Below are 17,404 nucleotides of genomic sequence, written 5' to 3'. Positions count from 1 at the left end.
TGCAGTGAAGGTTCAGAGAGATGTAAGGATGCAGTTAAGGTTCGGAGAGATGTAGCAGTTTATATTGGTACTTGCATCCCCATGCTGGGCCCCCAGCTCACAGGTGATGCACCTCAAGGGAAACGAAACGGTGGGCCTTACCTCTGCTGGACCACCTCTAGGTCCTCCAGGCGCTCAGGCAGGGCCAGCCCGTTGAGCCACTGTTCCTTCTCTTCTACCCAGAGCCCACAGGCCCCAGCCTCGCTGAGCATGGTATAGAGCGCCAGGGCTGCCTCCAGGGCTCGGGCACGTTCACCGGCCCGGGCCTGCAGCTCCTCATACTGCCTCTCCAGAGTCGGCACCCTGCCCTGTACCTCAGGTATATGGCTCAGTGCAGGGGGCAGGGCTGCAGCCTGCTCCCTCAAGGCATCCAGTGTGGGCCGGTGGGCTCGGATCTCCTCCTCAAGGGCCCGGTGCTGCCTGGCCAGGGCCTGTGTGGAGAATTCATCATGCCCCACCTCAGGGCTAGATACCAGGCGTAGTGCATCCACCAACCAGGCCTCCATGTCATTTGCATCTGCCTGGAACTGATAGAGGCTGGCAGCCTGTGCTAGCCTCTGGGCTCGCTCCTCGGCCAGGGCCTCCAGCCGCTCCCACTGGGCCTGCAGCTCTGCTGCACGGGCTGAGGCTTGGTTGGCTCCAGGGTGGCCCTCGGCAACCAGCTGCTGGCCTTGCTCCAGGGTGAGCTTCAGGGGACCCAGACGGCCACTCATCTCACCACGGAGGGCTGCGTGCTTGTTGAGCAGGCGGAGGACGCCGGTCAGGTCCCGGCCGGTATCAGCTGAGGCCAGGAGGTGCTGCTGCTCCCGAACCCAGGCCTCAGCCTCACCCACTTCCCAGAGGAACCTCCAGAGACGACGCGACTCTTCCAGACGGGCCCTTCGAGTTGCTGCCAACTCACACAGGGCCTCGTAGCTCTGCTCCAGGGTGGCTACCCTCTCTGACACCAGCTGTGGGTCACATGGTTTATACTCTGAAAAGAAAAACAGGCCAGAGGTCCAGGGCTCTACATCGCTCCCCAGCCACCCTTGTCATGAATCACCCCTGCCCTCCCAGGCAGGTCTCCCTTCCGGATCTAGCTATCACGGATCTAGCTATCACCGTTATCTCCTCATCGGTGATCCTGCCCCCGAGCTTTCCCAAAGGACAAGCCCGCTCCCTGTTTCCCAGTCCTCTTTCCAGCCTTCCCCCCAGTTTTCACCTTTCCCTGGGTCACAGAAGCGCAGGGCAGAGGCGCTGACTGCTCGCACCCTCTCAGCCTGCACTGCGATGTCAGCTTCCACCAGCTCGTGCAGCTGCAGCAGGTCCTCCACCCCGGCCAGGTGCTTGCCCAGGTCCTGAGACTGCAGCCGGCCCTGCCAGAGACACACGCGTGCCAGTGCCGCCCCGACAGCCTAGCACCGCAACAGCCTGCCAGTGCCCCCCCCAGAGCCTAGCACCCCAACAGCCTGCCCACCTCGCTGCCTCTTCCTTCCTCTTTGGATAGTTCCGTGTCCCACTCTGAGCATACCTGCTCACTCACATACACGGCAACACCCCGGTTCCATCCTCACGCTCGGTTCCTTATCCTCAATTGCTCTTCCATGAAGCAGGGTTTGTTTTTGTTTTTGTTTTTAATCCTGCTCTGGAATTTTTATTGTGACTCATCTCAGCTCCAGAGTCAGGTACCCACAACCGTCACTGTTCCGTTCCAGCACCCTTCAGTGTCTTCTTCTAGACCCGCCCTCCAGCCTAGAAGATGGCAGCCTGTTTCTCGGCTCCCACTCCTGCTGCCCACAGACCTTCTGCGCACAGTAGCCCAAGGGTCCTTTTTAAGATACGAGGCGGAATCACACCTTTTCCTTTTCTTTGAAACCCTTTAAACACTCTGTTCGAGTAAAATCCAAATTCCTTGCCCAAGCCCGCGGGGCTCTAATGGAGTCAGCCATTCCCCGCTTTATAGCTACCGGTCCACTTTTGCAACCACCACGTGCCCAAAAGCTCAGCCCAGGGCCTTGGCTCGCTATTTCTTCTGACCAGAACCTGCTTTCATCAGAGCTCTCTGGGCTGGCTCTTTGCCTCAGCTCAAATGGCCTTTTCTCTCAGAAAGGCCACACCTAACCACCTGCTCCAGTGACCCCAGGCCTTAGAACCACCTGGTGGGTGTCTATGGCTTTTCAGACTCTCTCCTCCTAGGCTGGGCGCCCCACACTGACAGTCGGTCAGCTCTGCTCATCAGAACTAGGAGGGGCTGAGTGGGTGAGCGGGGCAGGCAGCCACACCCCGGCTGAGTCACGCCACAAGCAGCCACTACCTTCATTTCTGCCATCCAGTCCATGAGGTAGAGCAGGTCCTGGAACACTTTCTGCAGCTCCAGGTTGAGGAGAAGTCGCTCACGGCGGGCAGACACCATCTGCCGTAAGAAGTCCCAGAGCCGGGCCACGTTGTTCTGCCTCGCTGCGATGCGCTGGATGTCATGGTAGTGTTCGGCAGCCAGCTCTGCGGCCACCGCGTCCACTGCCTGCACCCGGCCACTGTAGGCCACAATGTCTGTCTCGATGGCTTCATGCTTTCGCACAGCAGCCTCCACTGCGGCCAGCTCCAGACCAAAGTTGTCCTGTGATGGAGGCAGGGACGGGAAGGTTGGGAATCAAGGGGCAGTACCTCTGTCTTGCTCTGTCTATTCCCCAGGGCATGCTGGGCCGCCACATGCCAACGTTAGGTAGTGGCTCTCTGTGCCCTCTCTGTCACCTCATGCTGCCTCACTGTCTCTTCTCCTGGGCAGGCCTTGGGCCCCAGATCCCGAGTTTCCCACGAGTCCTACCTGGGACACGAGGCGCTGGTTCTCACTGAGCCAGGTCTCCCGCATGGCAGCCTTGCGGTCGAAGCGAGCAGCCAGTTGCTCCAGCTTCTCCTGGCGGATCAGCTCTGTGCGCAGGGCCAGCTCTCGCTCGTGTTCAGCTTTCTCTAGCCGCTCCCAGGCCTGTGAGGTAGAGACTGGATTAGTGCAACGGGACCAGGGGAGAGGACAGAAGACCAGGGCCCAGGCGAGCACCACAGGTTGAGTCTAGAGGGTCTGTGGAGCGGGATCAATCAGTGAGGCACCCGTGCCTCAAAGTGTGAGAAAAAGGGAGAGGTGTCAGGCACAGGGTGAAGCCACATAATAACTGTTTGCTTCTGGACGAGATATGAGGTCACCTGTGGAAAATGTCTGCTTTGTCTACCATGGTGGGACTCTGAAGGTGAAGCTTGGTTTACTTTCATTAGCCTAATTCTGTCTTTAAAAACATAAGCCAGCAGTAGAGACAGTGAGGACTTGAGGTCTGACTTATTTACTGGCTCTGTATGGAGAGTGAGGGAGCAAAGAGTCAGCAAATCATAAGAGGATACCAGACTCATGACTGGGGTTACGGCAGTGGGTAGCAGGGCTTGGTCAAGGTCAAGAAGGCCCCAGGTCACGAGAGGCATGAAAAGTGCATAAGCCATGATGGCTGAGGATGGCCATGTATGGATGTGTGGAAGCCACGGACCTTGTTGATGTCGGAGATGAGCCGGCCTTCTCTCGGCGTGTAGACCTTCTGGTTGTTGGCCCGGAGTTTGCTCTGGATGGTGAAAAGCAACACCTCCAAGTTCCCTTTCTCTGTGAACCTAAAGCAGGTGCCAAGCTGATATCAGAGGCAAAGACCACCAGGACCCAAAACCTCATCACCACAACACAGAATACCTGTGCTGCTTTTCTTCTCATGAAAGTAACACTTTGTGTGTGTGTGTGTGTGTGTGAAAGCCAAAAAATACTAGCCAGAAAGCCAAAAAGCACACACTGTTTTTTTCTTGGAACTCATTTTGTAGACTCACTGTGTAGACTGGCCTTGAGCTCACAGATCTTCCTGCCTCTGCCTCCTGAAGGCTGAGATTAAAGGTGTGTGCCATCCTCACTGTTTTTCTTTCTTTTTTGGGGGGAGGAGGGTCTTCCTATGTAGCTTAGGCTAGCCTTGAACTCATAATCCTCCTGCCTCAACCTTTCAAGCCATGGGGTAACAGGTTTGTATCACTATGCTTGGCTCAAGAACATTATTTACTTTTCTATTTACTTTTTGTTTTGCTTTTGGAAACAGGGTTTTTCTTGTATCCTTGGCTGTCCTGGACTCGTTTTGTAGATCAGGCTGGCCTTGAACCAACAGAAATCTGCCTGCCTCTGCCTCCCCGAGTGCTGGGATTAAAGGCATGCACCACCACACCTGGCTTCTCTTTACTTTCTTATTTACTTTAGCACTGGAGGTGGGACCCAGGGCCCATGCATGCTAAGCAAATGCTTGACCACTGTGCTACATCTTTACCTCTTTAGGAAAACTTTGTTTCATCACGGGTTTCACTATATTACACAGGCTGGCTTTGAACTTAAGCATGTGATAATAATCCTCTCTCAACTTCCTGGATTATAAGCCTGCACCTCCAGCCTCAGCAGGAACATCATTTTAAAGTAACCAAATGCTCTACAGAAATGGTGACTGTCACTACACGGAAGTGTTGGTTTCTGCCTTCCACAACAGGGACTACTGAAACCAGAGCTCAGCTAGCACCAACTCAACAGCTGTGACAAGGGCCTCGGCTCTCGCCACTTCTCATCATTGTCTACATTCTCTCACCCCTGATTTCCAGATGAGAAAACTAAGCACAAACATGCTATACATGTTCTCCAACACTCACAACTGTTGGGTGGCAGGGCCTGGATTTGAACTCAGGTGCTTTAAGCTTGGGTACTTATCACTTTGTTTGCTGTGGCTTGTGAAGAACTCTTGCAGCCCACTTCTTCAACTATGGCAATCTTTTCATGTTAAAAACTCATTTGGGGGAATCCTATTTTCAGCTGGTTGCTTCATGACTTATTACTATTTTATAAAGGTCATGTTTGGGAGAGTCCTTGAGATTTCACCTTTGTTGAATGCCCAGAAAAAGATTTTCCAGGCAAAGGGTACTTCAAACCATTCCCTGGACTGAACAGAACAGTTTCTGGAGTTAAGATATTAACTCTAAAAAAGCTTAATGATGGTGATCTCACAATCAGACACACACTCCCTAGTCTGTGCTGTATAGCATTGCTAACAGCGATCCTACACATGAATAAATGAATAATTAATTGCCTTTGTGATGCTCATACGATCAGCCACACCATACTGCTAGCTGCTGGCTTTCCCGTCAGGTCCAGTCCCGTCTATTCCTATATTGACACTACAGTGTTGCATGGCCCTAACCTGCATTTTTTTTTTCAGGCAGGGTCTTACCCTGATGCCCAGGTTGAAACTCACTATGGCTGGCCTCGGAACCCACAGCAATCTTCCTGCCTCAAACTCCCAAGTGCTGAGATTTGCAGGTACAAGCCACCACAGCTGGCTTGCAACCAGTAAATTTTTATCTGATGGATTTCACTGGCTTGACATGCCATGACAATCATTCTTCCATGGCATGCTTCTTAAAAATGGCTAGTCATTAGAAAATGTGTTTTGGAACAACTGTGCTGTTTGGATGCTTCCAGCACTTTGAGCTGAGGGAAGCGAGCCTTGGCTGCATTTTTGTACTGCCAAATGTCCCTCCCAAAAGCCGCCCTCATTTAGGCTTTCTCTCAAGTGAGCACAGCTCTGGGCATGAATGCTCTGTCAGGGTGGGGCCAGGGGACACCTACTTGGGTGGCTTCTCTACAGTTCGATAGGAGTTGAAAGATTGCAGCTGGTTCTGGACTCCACTCAAGGAGTTGGCCAGTTGTCGGTCATTGAGGGTCACAATCGTTTGTTCAATCCACTGCAGCAGTTCAGAGGCCAGGGACTCATATTTCTCTACAAGGTGTTCTGCCTCCATGGCGTGGTCCAGGACCTGTGGGACAGGAGATAGGCAGGCAAGTGTCTCCCCCAGTGCTATGGCTCTACCCTGCCCCTGCTTTAGGGGTGTAAGAGCTACACCGGGCCTCCTCCGGTCTTTCTGCCCACTGTCTCAGTGAGGGGTACCTTGCCAATTCTTTTGCCTTCCACAGCCAGGGCCTTCATCTTAGAGAAGTAGTGGTAGTAGGTGGCCACGTAGGTGATGATTGACTTCTCATCGGGTTGATCCACATTCACATCTGAGAAAAGAGGACCACCTCGGTGAGGCACACATCACAAACCTCCTCCCTTCCAGAAACAGGCCTAAAACTCAGCTCACGTCAGCCCCCGCCCCAGCCCTCTAAGTCTAACACATCTCTTCAGATCCCTTTAGAGCAATGGTTCTTAGCCTTCCTAATGCTGTGACCCTTTAATATAGTTCCTCAAGATGGGCTCACACCTTTAACCCCAGCACTCAGGAGGCAGAGGCAGGAGGATCTCTGAGTTTGAAGATAGCCGGGTTTACACAGAGAAACCTTGCCTCAAAAAACAAACAAACAAACAAACAAAAACCCAAAATAGAGTTCCTCATGTTGTGGTGACTGGCTGTTTATTGAAAGAAAAGCAATCACCATTCCCAGAGGCTAGAAAAAGGTCTAAAAAGTCAGTGGACTGAGGGACAGTGGAACAGAAACTGCAAGCTAAGCCTCTAGAACCTGGTTGCGGTACAGGGGTACAAGACCAGCTCCTGGCACCATTTTGGGGCACGGTCACTGTTGTTGTTTCCAGTCTGGTTCCCAAAGTTCAGCCATAGGTAGACCCAAGAAGGTAAGTATCCTTTCAGACCTAGCATTCCCTCCACACACCACAGCTGACAACGTCTTGGAATCTGGGCTACGTGACTTAGGCCACATATTACTCCTCTTGAAGGCCAGTCTATGAGACTGGAAGCCCCTCACAGCCCTCAGAAAACACCCAGGCAAGCTGGGGCTCCTGAAGACATCTTGGTCAAGTCACAGAACCCTTCAGAGTTCTACAGAATAGCTGTAGTGAGAGTTCTGGAGTCATTAAAAACCTAGTTATGTTATGTGCGTGTTTTTGCTTTAATCCCAGGTATAGCAGATGTCTTCACAGAGGGTAACTATGATTTTCCTCATGCACTAGCAGAGGCGTGATCTTTGCCAGCTGCAGATAGTTTACATTTGGAATTCTGGGACCTTTGAGAGTCTGGTAGAAATGCCAGAGCCCAGAGAGGTACCAGGGGGCACTCCAAAGAAGAAGGCTGCTATTCCTGGTTGCTATTGTTATGGTTTGATGAGAAGTTGGAGATACCCTGACAGTGAAGACTGGACTTGCCCCAAGGAACTCGACGACCCCAATCAGCAGGAAATAGTCTATCTAAAGATCTATATCCCAATTTCCCCTCTAACCTTCTTTCTCACCTACCTAGTGTTGGAGGGTTGGAAGGGAATAGGGTGGGATAAGGGTTGGAAGAGAGGTAGGCTTAAGAACCCAAATAAAATAGATTAAAATATATATATATAAACAATAGCCATGCTTTTGTAAATATTCTCCAAGGAGCTTTGCACTTAGCCTTCTGTTTCTAAGTAGCCAAGATACTCTGAGTGACAAACTTGTCATTCTGAACAAAGAGGGCACAGGAGACATGGCTACTAGTGGAACGAAAATCAGGGAGAAAGAGAATCAAGCCAGCCAGACAAGCTAAGAAGGGACGCTTCCAGCAGGGACTCGTGGTCTGGCTCTCCGCCCTTTCCTGGGTGCACCCAGATTGCTCTGCCCTGCAAAGGCAGAGCTGGGCTAAACCTGAATATCAGTTGTACCATGTCTATGACTTTCAGCAGGTCACCTGATCTGTAAAGGCCCCATCTCTTCCGTAAACTGAGGATAATAATGGCAAAGAAATGTTGTTGGGACAAGTAAGGTATGTAAACTGTAGTGCAGCACCAGGGACAAAGTCAGAGCCTTAGCGCTGACCACGGGAGGCAGTCAGCGGGGCATCTGACCATCGCCCAGTTCTCAGTGAGAACCAAAGGTCATAGAGCTTAACTAAAACCCTAGGATTTTAGAATACATCAGAGATTATGTGAACCAGAGTCCTCTCTGGTTTTATTTTTTTATTTTAATTTTTTTTAATTCATTTTTTGTGGTGCTAGAGCATGCACAATGGCCACGCTCCCTCTGAGCTTCGTTCCCAGCCCCCGTCTTACCCTTTTGGAGATGAGGAAACTAAGCCAGGCTAAGTGACTTGCTCTGAGTCAACAGGTGCTCTGGGCCAGAATACTAGAACTTACAGCCCAGAACTCTTCCTGAGGCAGGGCTCCCTTTCTTCTACAAACTTCATTTGTTTTGAGATACAGTCTCATGTAGCCCAGGCTGGCCTCACACCTGCTATATAGCAAGGCTGGCCTTAAATTCCTAATGCTCGTACCTTTGCCCGCTGAGTGTAAGCCACCACACGGGTACTTTTCTTATCCCTTAAAAGTCTATAGTTCAGCAGCTTGGAGTGTATTCATGAGGTTGTGCAAATCATTGCTACCACCTAATTCCAGAGCATCCCTCCACAGCTGCTGGTCCTCCCCTGGCAACCACCAATTTGCCTGTGTCTTCCCTACACCTGCTTTGCAGAGCTCAGGCCCACCTTCAGGATCCAGGAGCTTGGTCAGGCCGAGTTCCTTTTCAGCCAGATTGAAAGCATTCTGAAGATTGTAGTGTGCATTACACTTCTTCAGGGACTCAAAATCCAGCAGGTCTGGCCTGGGAGAGAGGACACAGAACACATCAAAAGCACATCAGAGCCTAAAGGAAAAAAAGTAAATTTATTCCTGGTTGGGAACACCCCAAGCCCACCCTGGATATAGCACCCTAGTTCCTGACTCCTATCCCAAATCCTTTTTTTTCTTCATTCCTTTTGAGACAGGGTCTCTCTTATGTAGCCTTGACTGGTCTGGAACTCACTGTGAGAACAGACTGGCCTTGAATCTCCCAGTCTGCTGCTTCCCAAGGTCCGGGACTTACTTTCTTTCTTTCTTTCTTTCTTTCTTTCTTTCTTTCTTTCTTTCTTTCTTTCTTTCTTTCTCTCTCTCTCTCTCTCTCTCTCTCTTTCTTTCTTTCTTTCTTTCTTTCTTTCTTTCTTTCTTTCTTTCCTCTCTCTCTCTCTCTCTCTCCCCTATAGCTATGCAGTGACTCAGCCACTCTCCTGGCCTTTGCTACATCATTAGTCCATGTGTTCACTAACCCCATCTTCTCACCGGTGTTTGTGCACGATGGCATTAAAGGCCAGCCCATCTCTCCAACTGGTGGTAAAGTTGTGCACATTGACATTGGGATACCTATAAAGAAAGACCAGGGAAAAGCAGTGGGTGCTCCAGAGCCCTGATGTGTGATACAAGGACACTGGCCAGGTTGTGAACCTCAGAGCCCATCCTTCCATACTGTCCAGGCTGGGTGCGGCCATCCCCTGTAGCCATGCTCCTGGGCCCCTCACCCTGCAGTCTTCATTTGGCACCACAGCAGCAGAGCATCCTTGGCTGACTTCTTCTCCTTGTTGTCTTCTGTCTCCACACTGATGTCTTGGATCTAAGGAAGCAGCAAGCAGGACCTTCACTCCCTAGTGGTGCCTCAGTACTGTCAGAGACACTCAGAGAGAGTCACAGAAAACTGATCTTTAGGGATGCTGTGCGATGGGACAGGCCTAGGCCCTTACATCCGGGGATAGTGACACATATTATCAGGTCCAGGGGATCTGAAGCGGGATGACAATGGAGTGGAGGTGCCTAGAGTGAAGGGAGCTAGAGAATACGGGCAGGTGAATGAATGTTTTCTGAGAGCTGGCTTTCAAAGATGGAGCTGAAAAAGCTCTGCTTAGAGGTCAACAGGAGAAGCATAGGTTTAATGAGAGAAGCTGAGATGGCACTGAGACAGAGTGTAGCAGAGAAAATGATAAGAGCCCAGATATGATGCATGGATATTGCCTCAAAGGTAAACTGATCTCGGAAGTTCTAGATGCAGCCAGGTGTGGTAGTGCAGCAGACCTCTGTGAGTTCGAGGCCAGCCTGGTCTACAGGGTGAGTTCCAGGACAGCCAAGGCTACAAAGAGAAACCCTGTCTTGATGCTCAATTTTTGTTTGTTTGTTTTTGAGATAGGGTTTCTCTGTTTAGCCATGGCTGCCCTGGAACTCAATCTGTAGCCCAGGCTGGCCTCAAACTCAGAGATCCACCTGCCTCTGCCTCCCAAGTGCTGGGAATCAAAGGCGTGCACCACCACCGCCCAGCTGATGCTCAATCTTTAAAGTTTATTTACTACTTTATTTGTATGTGTATGGTTATTTTGCCTAAATGTCTGTGTGTGCGGTGTTGTTCACAGAGGCCAGAAGATGGCACCAGATCTACTAGAACTGGAGTTATAAGTAGCTGTGAGCTGCCATATGGGTACTGGGAATTGAACCCATGTCCTCTGTAAGAGCAGCCATTACAATGTTCTTAACTGCTGAGCCAGCACCTCAGTTTTTGTATTTATCTTGTCATGGATCGTCAGTAACAGTGTGGAGGTATAAAACTGGTTCCTGTACGACTTACACCTTAGCTGACACCTGGAGGATACCTGGAATCGAAGGATGATGGTCCACACCAGCCCAAGGGTCAGTCGGTGGTTTCCATCCACAATGTCATGGGAGCCCATGTTTTCCAAGTGTACTTTCTGCTCCTTCAGGAACTGCAGTGCCTTATCCACATTCTCCAGGCAGTGAATCCGCATCCGGCCCTTGGTGGGCTTTGGCTGTCAGGGGATGGAGGGTACAGTGGCATGGGACCTAGCTTCCTAGTTTTCCCAGGAATCTGCTCCATACCTCCCATTATCTCCTTCCGGGAACGCAGGACCAACCCTAGGGCCGGACCAGGGGTCATGGAGCCCAAGCAAGGTTACAGATGAGGCTTGGGCAGATTAAGATTCCCAAGGGAATTAATTGCACCCAGAGTGGGTGGGAGAAGAAATTTTTCAATGGGGTCACTGTTCCTGTCTCTGCAAAGCATGGCTCCCGTGTAATCCACGGAGCAAAGCGTCTTGGAATGAGCCCATCCTCTGGGCAGACGAGCCATGCTGTTTTGCTCTGTGGGCCCCTCCTGTGGTTTGCTCCCTTGGCCAGTCTCTGAGGCTCCCTCTTCCACCCATTACCCCAGCTCACCAGGGTCTCTCCCGAGAGCACCTCCAGGAGCCTCAGGAGGTTGCGCCCGTCCCGCAGGTCGCTGTACAGGTCTCCCACCCGGCATGTCACCCGGGCCAGGTGGGAGTTCACCCACTTGGTGAAGGTTTTCTTCTGCACGGCTTCTCGCTCATCTGCAGTGGCAACAAGGAATCATTTCTGTCCTTCAAGGACAGTGTGCCTGCTTCTAAACACCAGCAGGCAGGGTGTAGGATGGGGTGCCTGAGAGAACAGAAGTGACAGCTGGGGTCGGGCAGGATTGGGGATGGCCAAGAGAAAGGAAAAAACAAAACAAAACAGTAATCTATAGAGTTAAGCAATGAAGAGAATGGATAAGCTCATGAGCAAAGGAAAGAATAAGTAAAGCAAGACAGACAAAGGAAGCCTCAAGAAGACAAGATGGAGCCAGGCAGCAGTGGGGCGTGATTTTAATCTCAGCACTCTGGAGGATGAGGCAGGTGCATATCTGTGAGTCTAAGGCCAGCTTGGTGTACAGAGTGAGTTTAAGGACAGGGTTACACAGAGAAATCCTGGCTAGAAAAACAAAACAAAATAAAACAGCAAAGTACCCAACACAAAACAAAACACCAAAACCCGAACCAAAGAGAGAGAGACAGAGACAGAGAGAGAAAGGATGGAGCAACTGCCCAGGTTGGGGTGGGTTGTGGGGAGGCTTCAAACTGTAACAGTATTGAGATACTGGCAGCTTACTCAGCGCCTCAGTTTCTCCATTTGTAGGATGAGTGTCTTCCTACTTTATTGGCAATTCAGTGAGACACTGTGCATGATACATCTAGCAGGTGTCCAGTGCAACATGGCTCCCTACTGGGGGAGCCTGGATCAAGGCAGGTACCCCTTGTTTCACAGAGGGGCAGGGGAGAAGGTGTGGCATGCAAATATGGCAGCAGACCTCCAAGATGGTCAACTGGACTCGACGGTGGAGAGGCTGTGTGAGCCTTGAAGCCGGCTCCCAGTCCTGAGTCATGTACAGAAAAGGTCGGCTACTCTAGCCTACGGCAGAGTTGCACAGTTGGCTGTAGAGGATCCAGGCCTTGAACACCAACACCCAAGATTAAGAAATACTTTAGGCCGGGTGTGGTGGCAACACACCTTTAATCCTGGGTGGCTGAGGCAGGAGGATCTTTGTAAATTCCAGACTCCATAGAATGGATCTCACCAGACAGTGAGATCCTGTCTACAACAAAAACAAAAACAAACAAACAAACAAACAAACAAACAAAAAAGAAAACTTGGAAGTTCAAGGGAGCAGTGCAGGTAGAGTTGAGCGCCAACTTCCAGACAGGCAGGCAAGGCTAGGTAGCCTCTCATCCCCAGGAAGCTCCTGACAACGGGTGCTGAAGCTGATGATTACAAACTTCGCAAATGCAAGGGAAGGCATAAGCTCTGTACTGTAAACTATTTTGAAGGCCAGGATTCCTGCCACTTGCCCTCTAGAGAGCCTGTGTGAAGACCCGGGCCCCAGTGGGAAGTATTTAAAGTCACCTTTGTCTCCAAGTCAGCACCAGCACCTCCCCCAAGAAAAGCCACACACCCAGTCTATTCCTGACTCTCTCATCTCCAGTTCCTGCGCCTCTGCCAAGCCTGGGGTCCTAATACTTGTGTGTGATACGCCCTAATGACTCCGGGCCTGTTGGGATCTCCAGGCCCTATAGGAGTTGGGGACCGCTTAAGTCATCTGTCCATTACTGAATCCACGGAGATTTCCCTGATACCTGGCCTCCTGGCACGAGGCACACACATAGACTAAAAGTGGAAATAGTACCTACAAAGACCTGGTAAATCCAGGCACCAAAGTATAGCATCACAAGACACCCACAACACCCCTACACACAGATAAACTTATTTGTGCCAAGATGAACATTCCTGTTCAGACATCTGTGGGACCTGTGAGCACAAACCCTCTCCTTTGACACACGCTCTCCGTTTCCCACACATTTTCCCTTCACACCCATCCAGAAGGCAGGAAAACACGTAAAAGTGCTAGGTCCTAGGCCTCTGGCCCACTGCCCTTCTTCCTAAACAAGACCAGCAGGGCCAAATCATGAGGGTGAACACCAGGAGAGGCTGCTGTGGTCTCCCTAACTATGACATTAACTCACAAGCAGGGCACCTCAAGGTCACACTCCTTAGGCCAGGCCCCCAACCCCCGTCTCATTCAGTGGGATTCCAGCTGTCCACATGCCTGGGTTCTCTGGCTACTTGCAATGATTTCCTCTAAGCTTTACCACTTTGTCCCTCAACATAGACATCTGAGTCACAGAAAGCAGTAGGCATGGGTTTTGGGCCGGCTGGCTCTTCCTGTCCCAGGTTCCCTTTGGCACAACAGGCTCCCCTCTGCCCAGGGAAGAAACTCACCTTGAAGCTGCTTGAATCGTCCTTCCAGCACACTGGCATACTGAGCAGGATTGATGAAGGCAGCTGGTGAGAGCAGGACGCCCCCAGGGTTCTGAGACCCTTCCACAGCTTCATAGTAAAATTCAGCAGCCCCGTTCAGGCCATTTCCATGTATCCTACCCACTCCGTTCGCACTCATGGTGCCTGCCTCCTACTCAGCCTATGGCCCAGAGTCCATGCTCCCCTGCCGGGGCAGGGCTAGGAATGTGTGTCCCCTGAGCCTATGCTGGGGCCGTCCAGAAAAAGGCTTCCGTACCTGGTTGGGTGGAGTGGTTTCAAGGATGCTAGGAGTTTCAAGGAGTGGGGGAAAAGCTATGGGATGCCTGAGCTTCTGAGACAGTGAGTAGGGCACACCTGGTTGTGGGGAGAGGAGACAGAGGCAGCTCCAGACAAACAGGTCGGACAGTGGCGGGGGGGGAAGGGCAGGCTGCTCAGGAGGCGGAGCCAGTTGGGGCAAGGCCAGGCCCTGCATGGGCGGAGGAGGGAGTTGCCAGCACCCAGAGACCTGCTTGTCAGGATACTAGTTGCCCAAGACTAGGGAAAGCCTGCCAGAGGGGGCCCCAAAACAAACTCCTGCTTTCAGAGAGTCTGCAGGTGGGCCAACCTCTAGGTCGGGGCTCATTCCAGGACGCCTGAGCTTCGATCTCAGCCCTGCGGAGAACTACCGAAGCAAGGAGATCCTGGAGGAGGAGCCAGGTGTGCTCCCGTTGACTTCTGTGGCCTCCTCTGGGAGTAAGTACTGGGACCGTCCTCCAGCCCCTTTCCTCTGCCCACCAGGCTCCTCAGGCAACATTCCAGCCCTCCGATACCCTAACATGGGGCACCTCTGTTAGCTGCCTTCCCTACCTCTCCTGGGGCTTCTGCTTTGTCACTGGCAGCCTACACTTGTTCCTCTTCATTTTTAATCATTGAGGATGTATTTGGCACCTACCGGCTGAGGGGCACTGTGCAAAGCAAAGCCATTCATAGATACCTCTTTAGGGAAATTATGAGAGCACTGTGTGTGTGTGTGCGCGTGTGTTTATACGGTGACAGCTGTGATTGGCTCAGGTCTTGTTGCAGAGTTTGACCGTATTGAGAAGGAAGTATGTGGTGAATGCTCAGGCATAGCAGCAGTACTGGGTGCCATGTGGCATGCTCACAGACTCGGTGAGAGTTCTGAGTAGCACATGTCATATGAACTAGACCTGGCAAATTTACGAGGTGGCATGTAACACATGCACACAGATATGATCACATTGGTTGGCATGTGACCTGTACAGACACAGTAACAGTCCTGGAGGTTTGTGTCACCGAAGATACCATAAGAGTCTTGGCTCGCATGTGCACAATGACATCAATAGTCGTACCAGAGGAAATACAAATCTAAAACCAGGGTACTGGGCACACTTCTCCAAAAGGGGTGGCATTTTCCATGCCCCATGTTTTCTGTTGTCCCTGAGCTACCGAAGTACTGATATGAGTATTTCATCAGCCGGACTTCAGTCCCAGCCAAGAAGATGCCAGAAGGGAGTGAGCTACGAGCCCCACAAGCTGTAGCCATTGTCTTGTGGTGCGCTGGCTGGGCATCCTTTCCCGGGACAGCTTTTAAGAATCCCGAGTTCTGGACCACACATCTAAAGCTTCTAAGGCCCATCTTTCTTGAGAGCCTGCATTTGTAAAAAAACATCCGGGCCTCCAAATCTCTTCTGCTGGGAGCCACCCCGATTCTTAAGTGGAAGTATGATCTCTCACTGGACCTGGCCAAGCCATGGGCAGGTCAGGAAGGTGGGATGAATGTGGAAGGCAGATTGGGTGGGTGGCCTTAGGGTGTGTGGGTGACTCAATCCCAAAACAGCCACTGGCTGGTGGTAGTGTCAGGTGGCAGCTGCACTTTAGTTGCTATGACCACTAACTTCCCCCCTTCCTCCCCCCAAGGCAGGGAGGCCTGTCGGACTGGTTTGTCTGTACCCAGTTCAGCCAAGAGGAGAGCCCTGGCCATAGGGGAGGGCAGAGACTGAGGGGGTGGGGATGCTGGAACACAAGTCCAGGAGAATGGGAGGGAGACTGCTTCGGGGAACAGCCAAATAAAATAACAGGAGTAAGAGGCAGCAGGTAGAAGAACAGGCAGGGACAGTGCCAGGAAGATAATGCACCAGGAGGGGAACAGGTGTGGGAAGTGACAGTAGAATTAAGGGAAGGCACGGTGAGAGAGAGGGTGGGGACAGAAATGACAGCTATAGTAAAAAGGCAAAGCACTGCGGCGGCAGAGACCTGACTCAGGCCTTAGGTCATAAAACTAAGCTCATCTACCCAGCCAGCTACTTCCGGGGGAGTAATGTGGGTGGCATCTCTAGGCTAGGGGAGAAGGAAGCTAAGGAGTACATTATGTTTTGGGGACCAGACAAGGGTCTCTGTTTCTTCAGAGCAGCAGCTTAGAGAAACGAAAGTAAGTCTTCCCATAAACACAAAAGATTCTCCCTCCCACGCTCATAACCCACCTCCACCAATCTCATCACCTCCCTGCCCTTTCTTACCTGCCAGGGCCTTAATTCTGGACCTCTCAAAGAGTCGGGCTGAACTGCTGTCATTGTCCCAATCTGAGTCGGGCAGGTCCCAGCGGTTGTTGATGTCACTGTACTGGCCCTGGATCTCCAAGCTGTCGAAGTCTGTGGGTGACAGAGTGCTGCTCATGGTGGTGGGTGGCTTCCTGTTCCTACAAAAAGACATGGCTGGTGAGGAGTGCCTTGGGGATGCTGAGCCTGCCAATCATCATGCCCTTCTTCTTGTTTGTATTTTTCCTGACAGGGTTTTCTCTGTGTAGCCCTGCCTGTCCTGGAACTTGCTTTGCAGACTGGGCTGGCCTCCAACTCAGAGATTTGCCTGCCTCGGCCTCCCAAATGCTGAGATTAAAGTGTGTGCCACCATGCCAGGCTCACCATGCCCTTCTCTCTGCTTTGCCCTAGCTCTGCTTTGCTTTGTTATGGCCAGAGGTTATGGCTGGGGGTAGCTTTCTTTTGTTGGTGAAAAGCTGCTAGTGGGAAGCCACCCTGAGGGAGTGGCCAGACAGGAACAAGGAGAGGCAGCAATGACAGATGCATGGGAAGGAAGGAAGGAAGGAGGGAGGGAGGGAGGGAGGGAGGGAGGGAGGGAGGGAGGGAAGGAAGGAAGGAAGGAAGGAAGGAAGGAAGGAAGGAAGGAAGGAAGGAAGGAAACGGTGGCACCTGGAAGCAAAGAGTAGAAAGGAAAGGCTTCAGAGGCCCCAAGCTAGAGTTCTATAGGGCAGAGCAGGTATGCTGACGGAAGCAAAAGGTTTCAGGGTGATGCAGGCACTGGATATAGGTCCCCTTCAGCAGTAAAATGATGTTCTTTTAGTCTCCAGTTCTACTCTTGTTCTGAGTCATCTTTATTGGTAAGTGGAGATTAAAGACCCAGATTCTACTCTAGAGCTGAGATAAATCTACCACAGAATCATAAAAAGATGGATGCGCTGAGGCAAGGTGTTCATAGGAGGACACAGTATGGTTCTTGTTAGTTCACAAGTCAATGCACTAGCCCACTCCTAGGTTGCCTAGCTACCTGCTATGTCATCATTGGTTACTGCCAACAGGGGCCTGGGATAAAAGGAGCCCTACCTCTTCCCTCTCCTTTCTTGCACTCTCAATGCCTCACTTTCTTTCCTGGGGGGAAGGGCCACCATGTCTCTCTCTCTCCTTCCCTCTCTTTCTCCACCTCCACCCAATAAACCTCCTTTATATCAGATCAGTTGTATGCGTGGCATCATTTTTAAATATAGCGTAACAGTTCTTACCTTTTGGGTTCTTTTTGTTGCTACAGAAGACGCTTTCTAAGTCCTTAACAAATGCTGTGATATACGTCCCTGTCATCTATGAGCAGGGTGCCTTCCCTGCTGATCCACAG

General features: G+C 51.4%; 1 protein-coding gene and 1 long non-coding RNA gene across 3 annotated transcripts in view; one reads left to right on the top strand and one right to left on the bottom strand.

Annotated features, from left to right (window-relative positions):
• The window catches only part of Sptbn2 (spectrin beta, non-erythrocytic 2), a 33,172-nt gene extending 16,995 nt beyond the window's left edge, over positions 1–16,177 (bottom strand). The window contains exons 1-13 of one of the 2 annotated variants that reach the window (XM_021650281.2): positions 16,021–16,177; positions 11,072–11,223; positions 10,492–10,665; positions 9,376–9,467; positions 9,140–9,220; positions 8,530–8,645; positions 6,018–6,130; positions 5,699–5,886; positions 3,549–3,666; positions 2,843–3,001; positions 2,333–2,635; positions 1,241–1,394; positions 142–1,012 (exon numbers count right to left, since the gene is read on the bottom strand). In XM_021650281.2, the coding sequence (XP_021505956.1) occupies positions 142–1,012; positions 1,241–1,394; positions 2,333–2,635; positions 2,843–3,001; positions 3,549–3,666; positions 5,699–5,886; positions 6,018–6,130; positions 8,530–8,645; positions 9,140–9,220; positions 9,376–9,467; positions 10,492–10,665; positions 11,072–11,223; positions 16,021–16,177 (2,678 nt within the window). Of the gene's footprint in view, positions 1–141; positions 1,013–1,240; positions 1,395–2,332; positions 2,636–2,842; positions 3,002–3,548; positions 3,667–5,698; positions 5,887–6,017; positions 6,131–8,529; positions 8,646–9,139; positions 9,221–9,375; positions 9,468–10,491; positions 10,666–11,071; positions 11,224–13,465; positions 13,922–16,020 lie in introns of those variants that run through there. The other variant, XM_021650280.2, reaches the window with a different exon arrangement.
• LOC132654305 (uncharacterized) lies at positions 13,969–16,410 on the top strand. The gene is made up of 2 exons (XR_009591982.1): positions 13,969–14,236; positions 16,028–16,410. It is a non-coding gene; the product is annotated as an uncharacterized LOC132654305 (long non-coding RNA).
• Positions 16,411–17,404: the final 994 nt, after the last annotated feature.

The sequence above is a fragment of the Meriones unguiculatus genome, chromosome 1 (assembly GCF_030254825.1).
Source record: "Meriones unguiculatus strain TT.TT164.6M chromosome 1, Bangor_MerUng_6.1, whole genome shotgun sequence".
Lineage (NCBI taxonomy): Eukaryota > Metazoa > Chordata > Mammalia > Rodentia > Muridae > Meriones > Meriones unguiculatus.
Note: the sequence above shows the minus strand (reverse complement) of the source record. Positions and strands in the feature narration are given on the sequence as shown.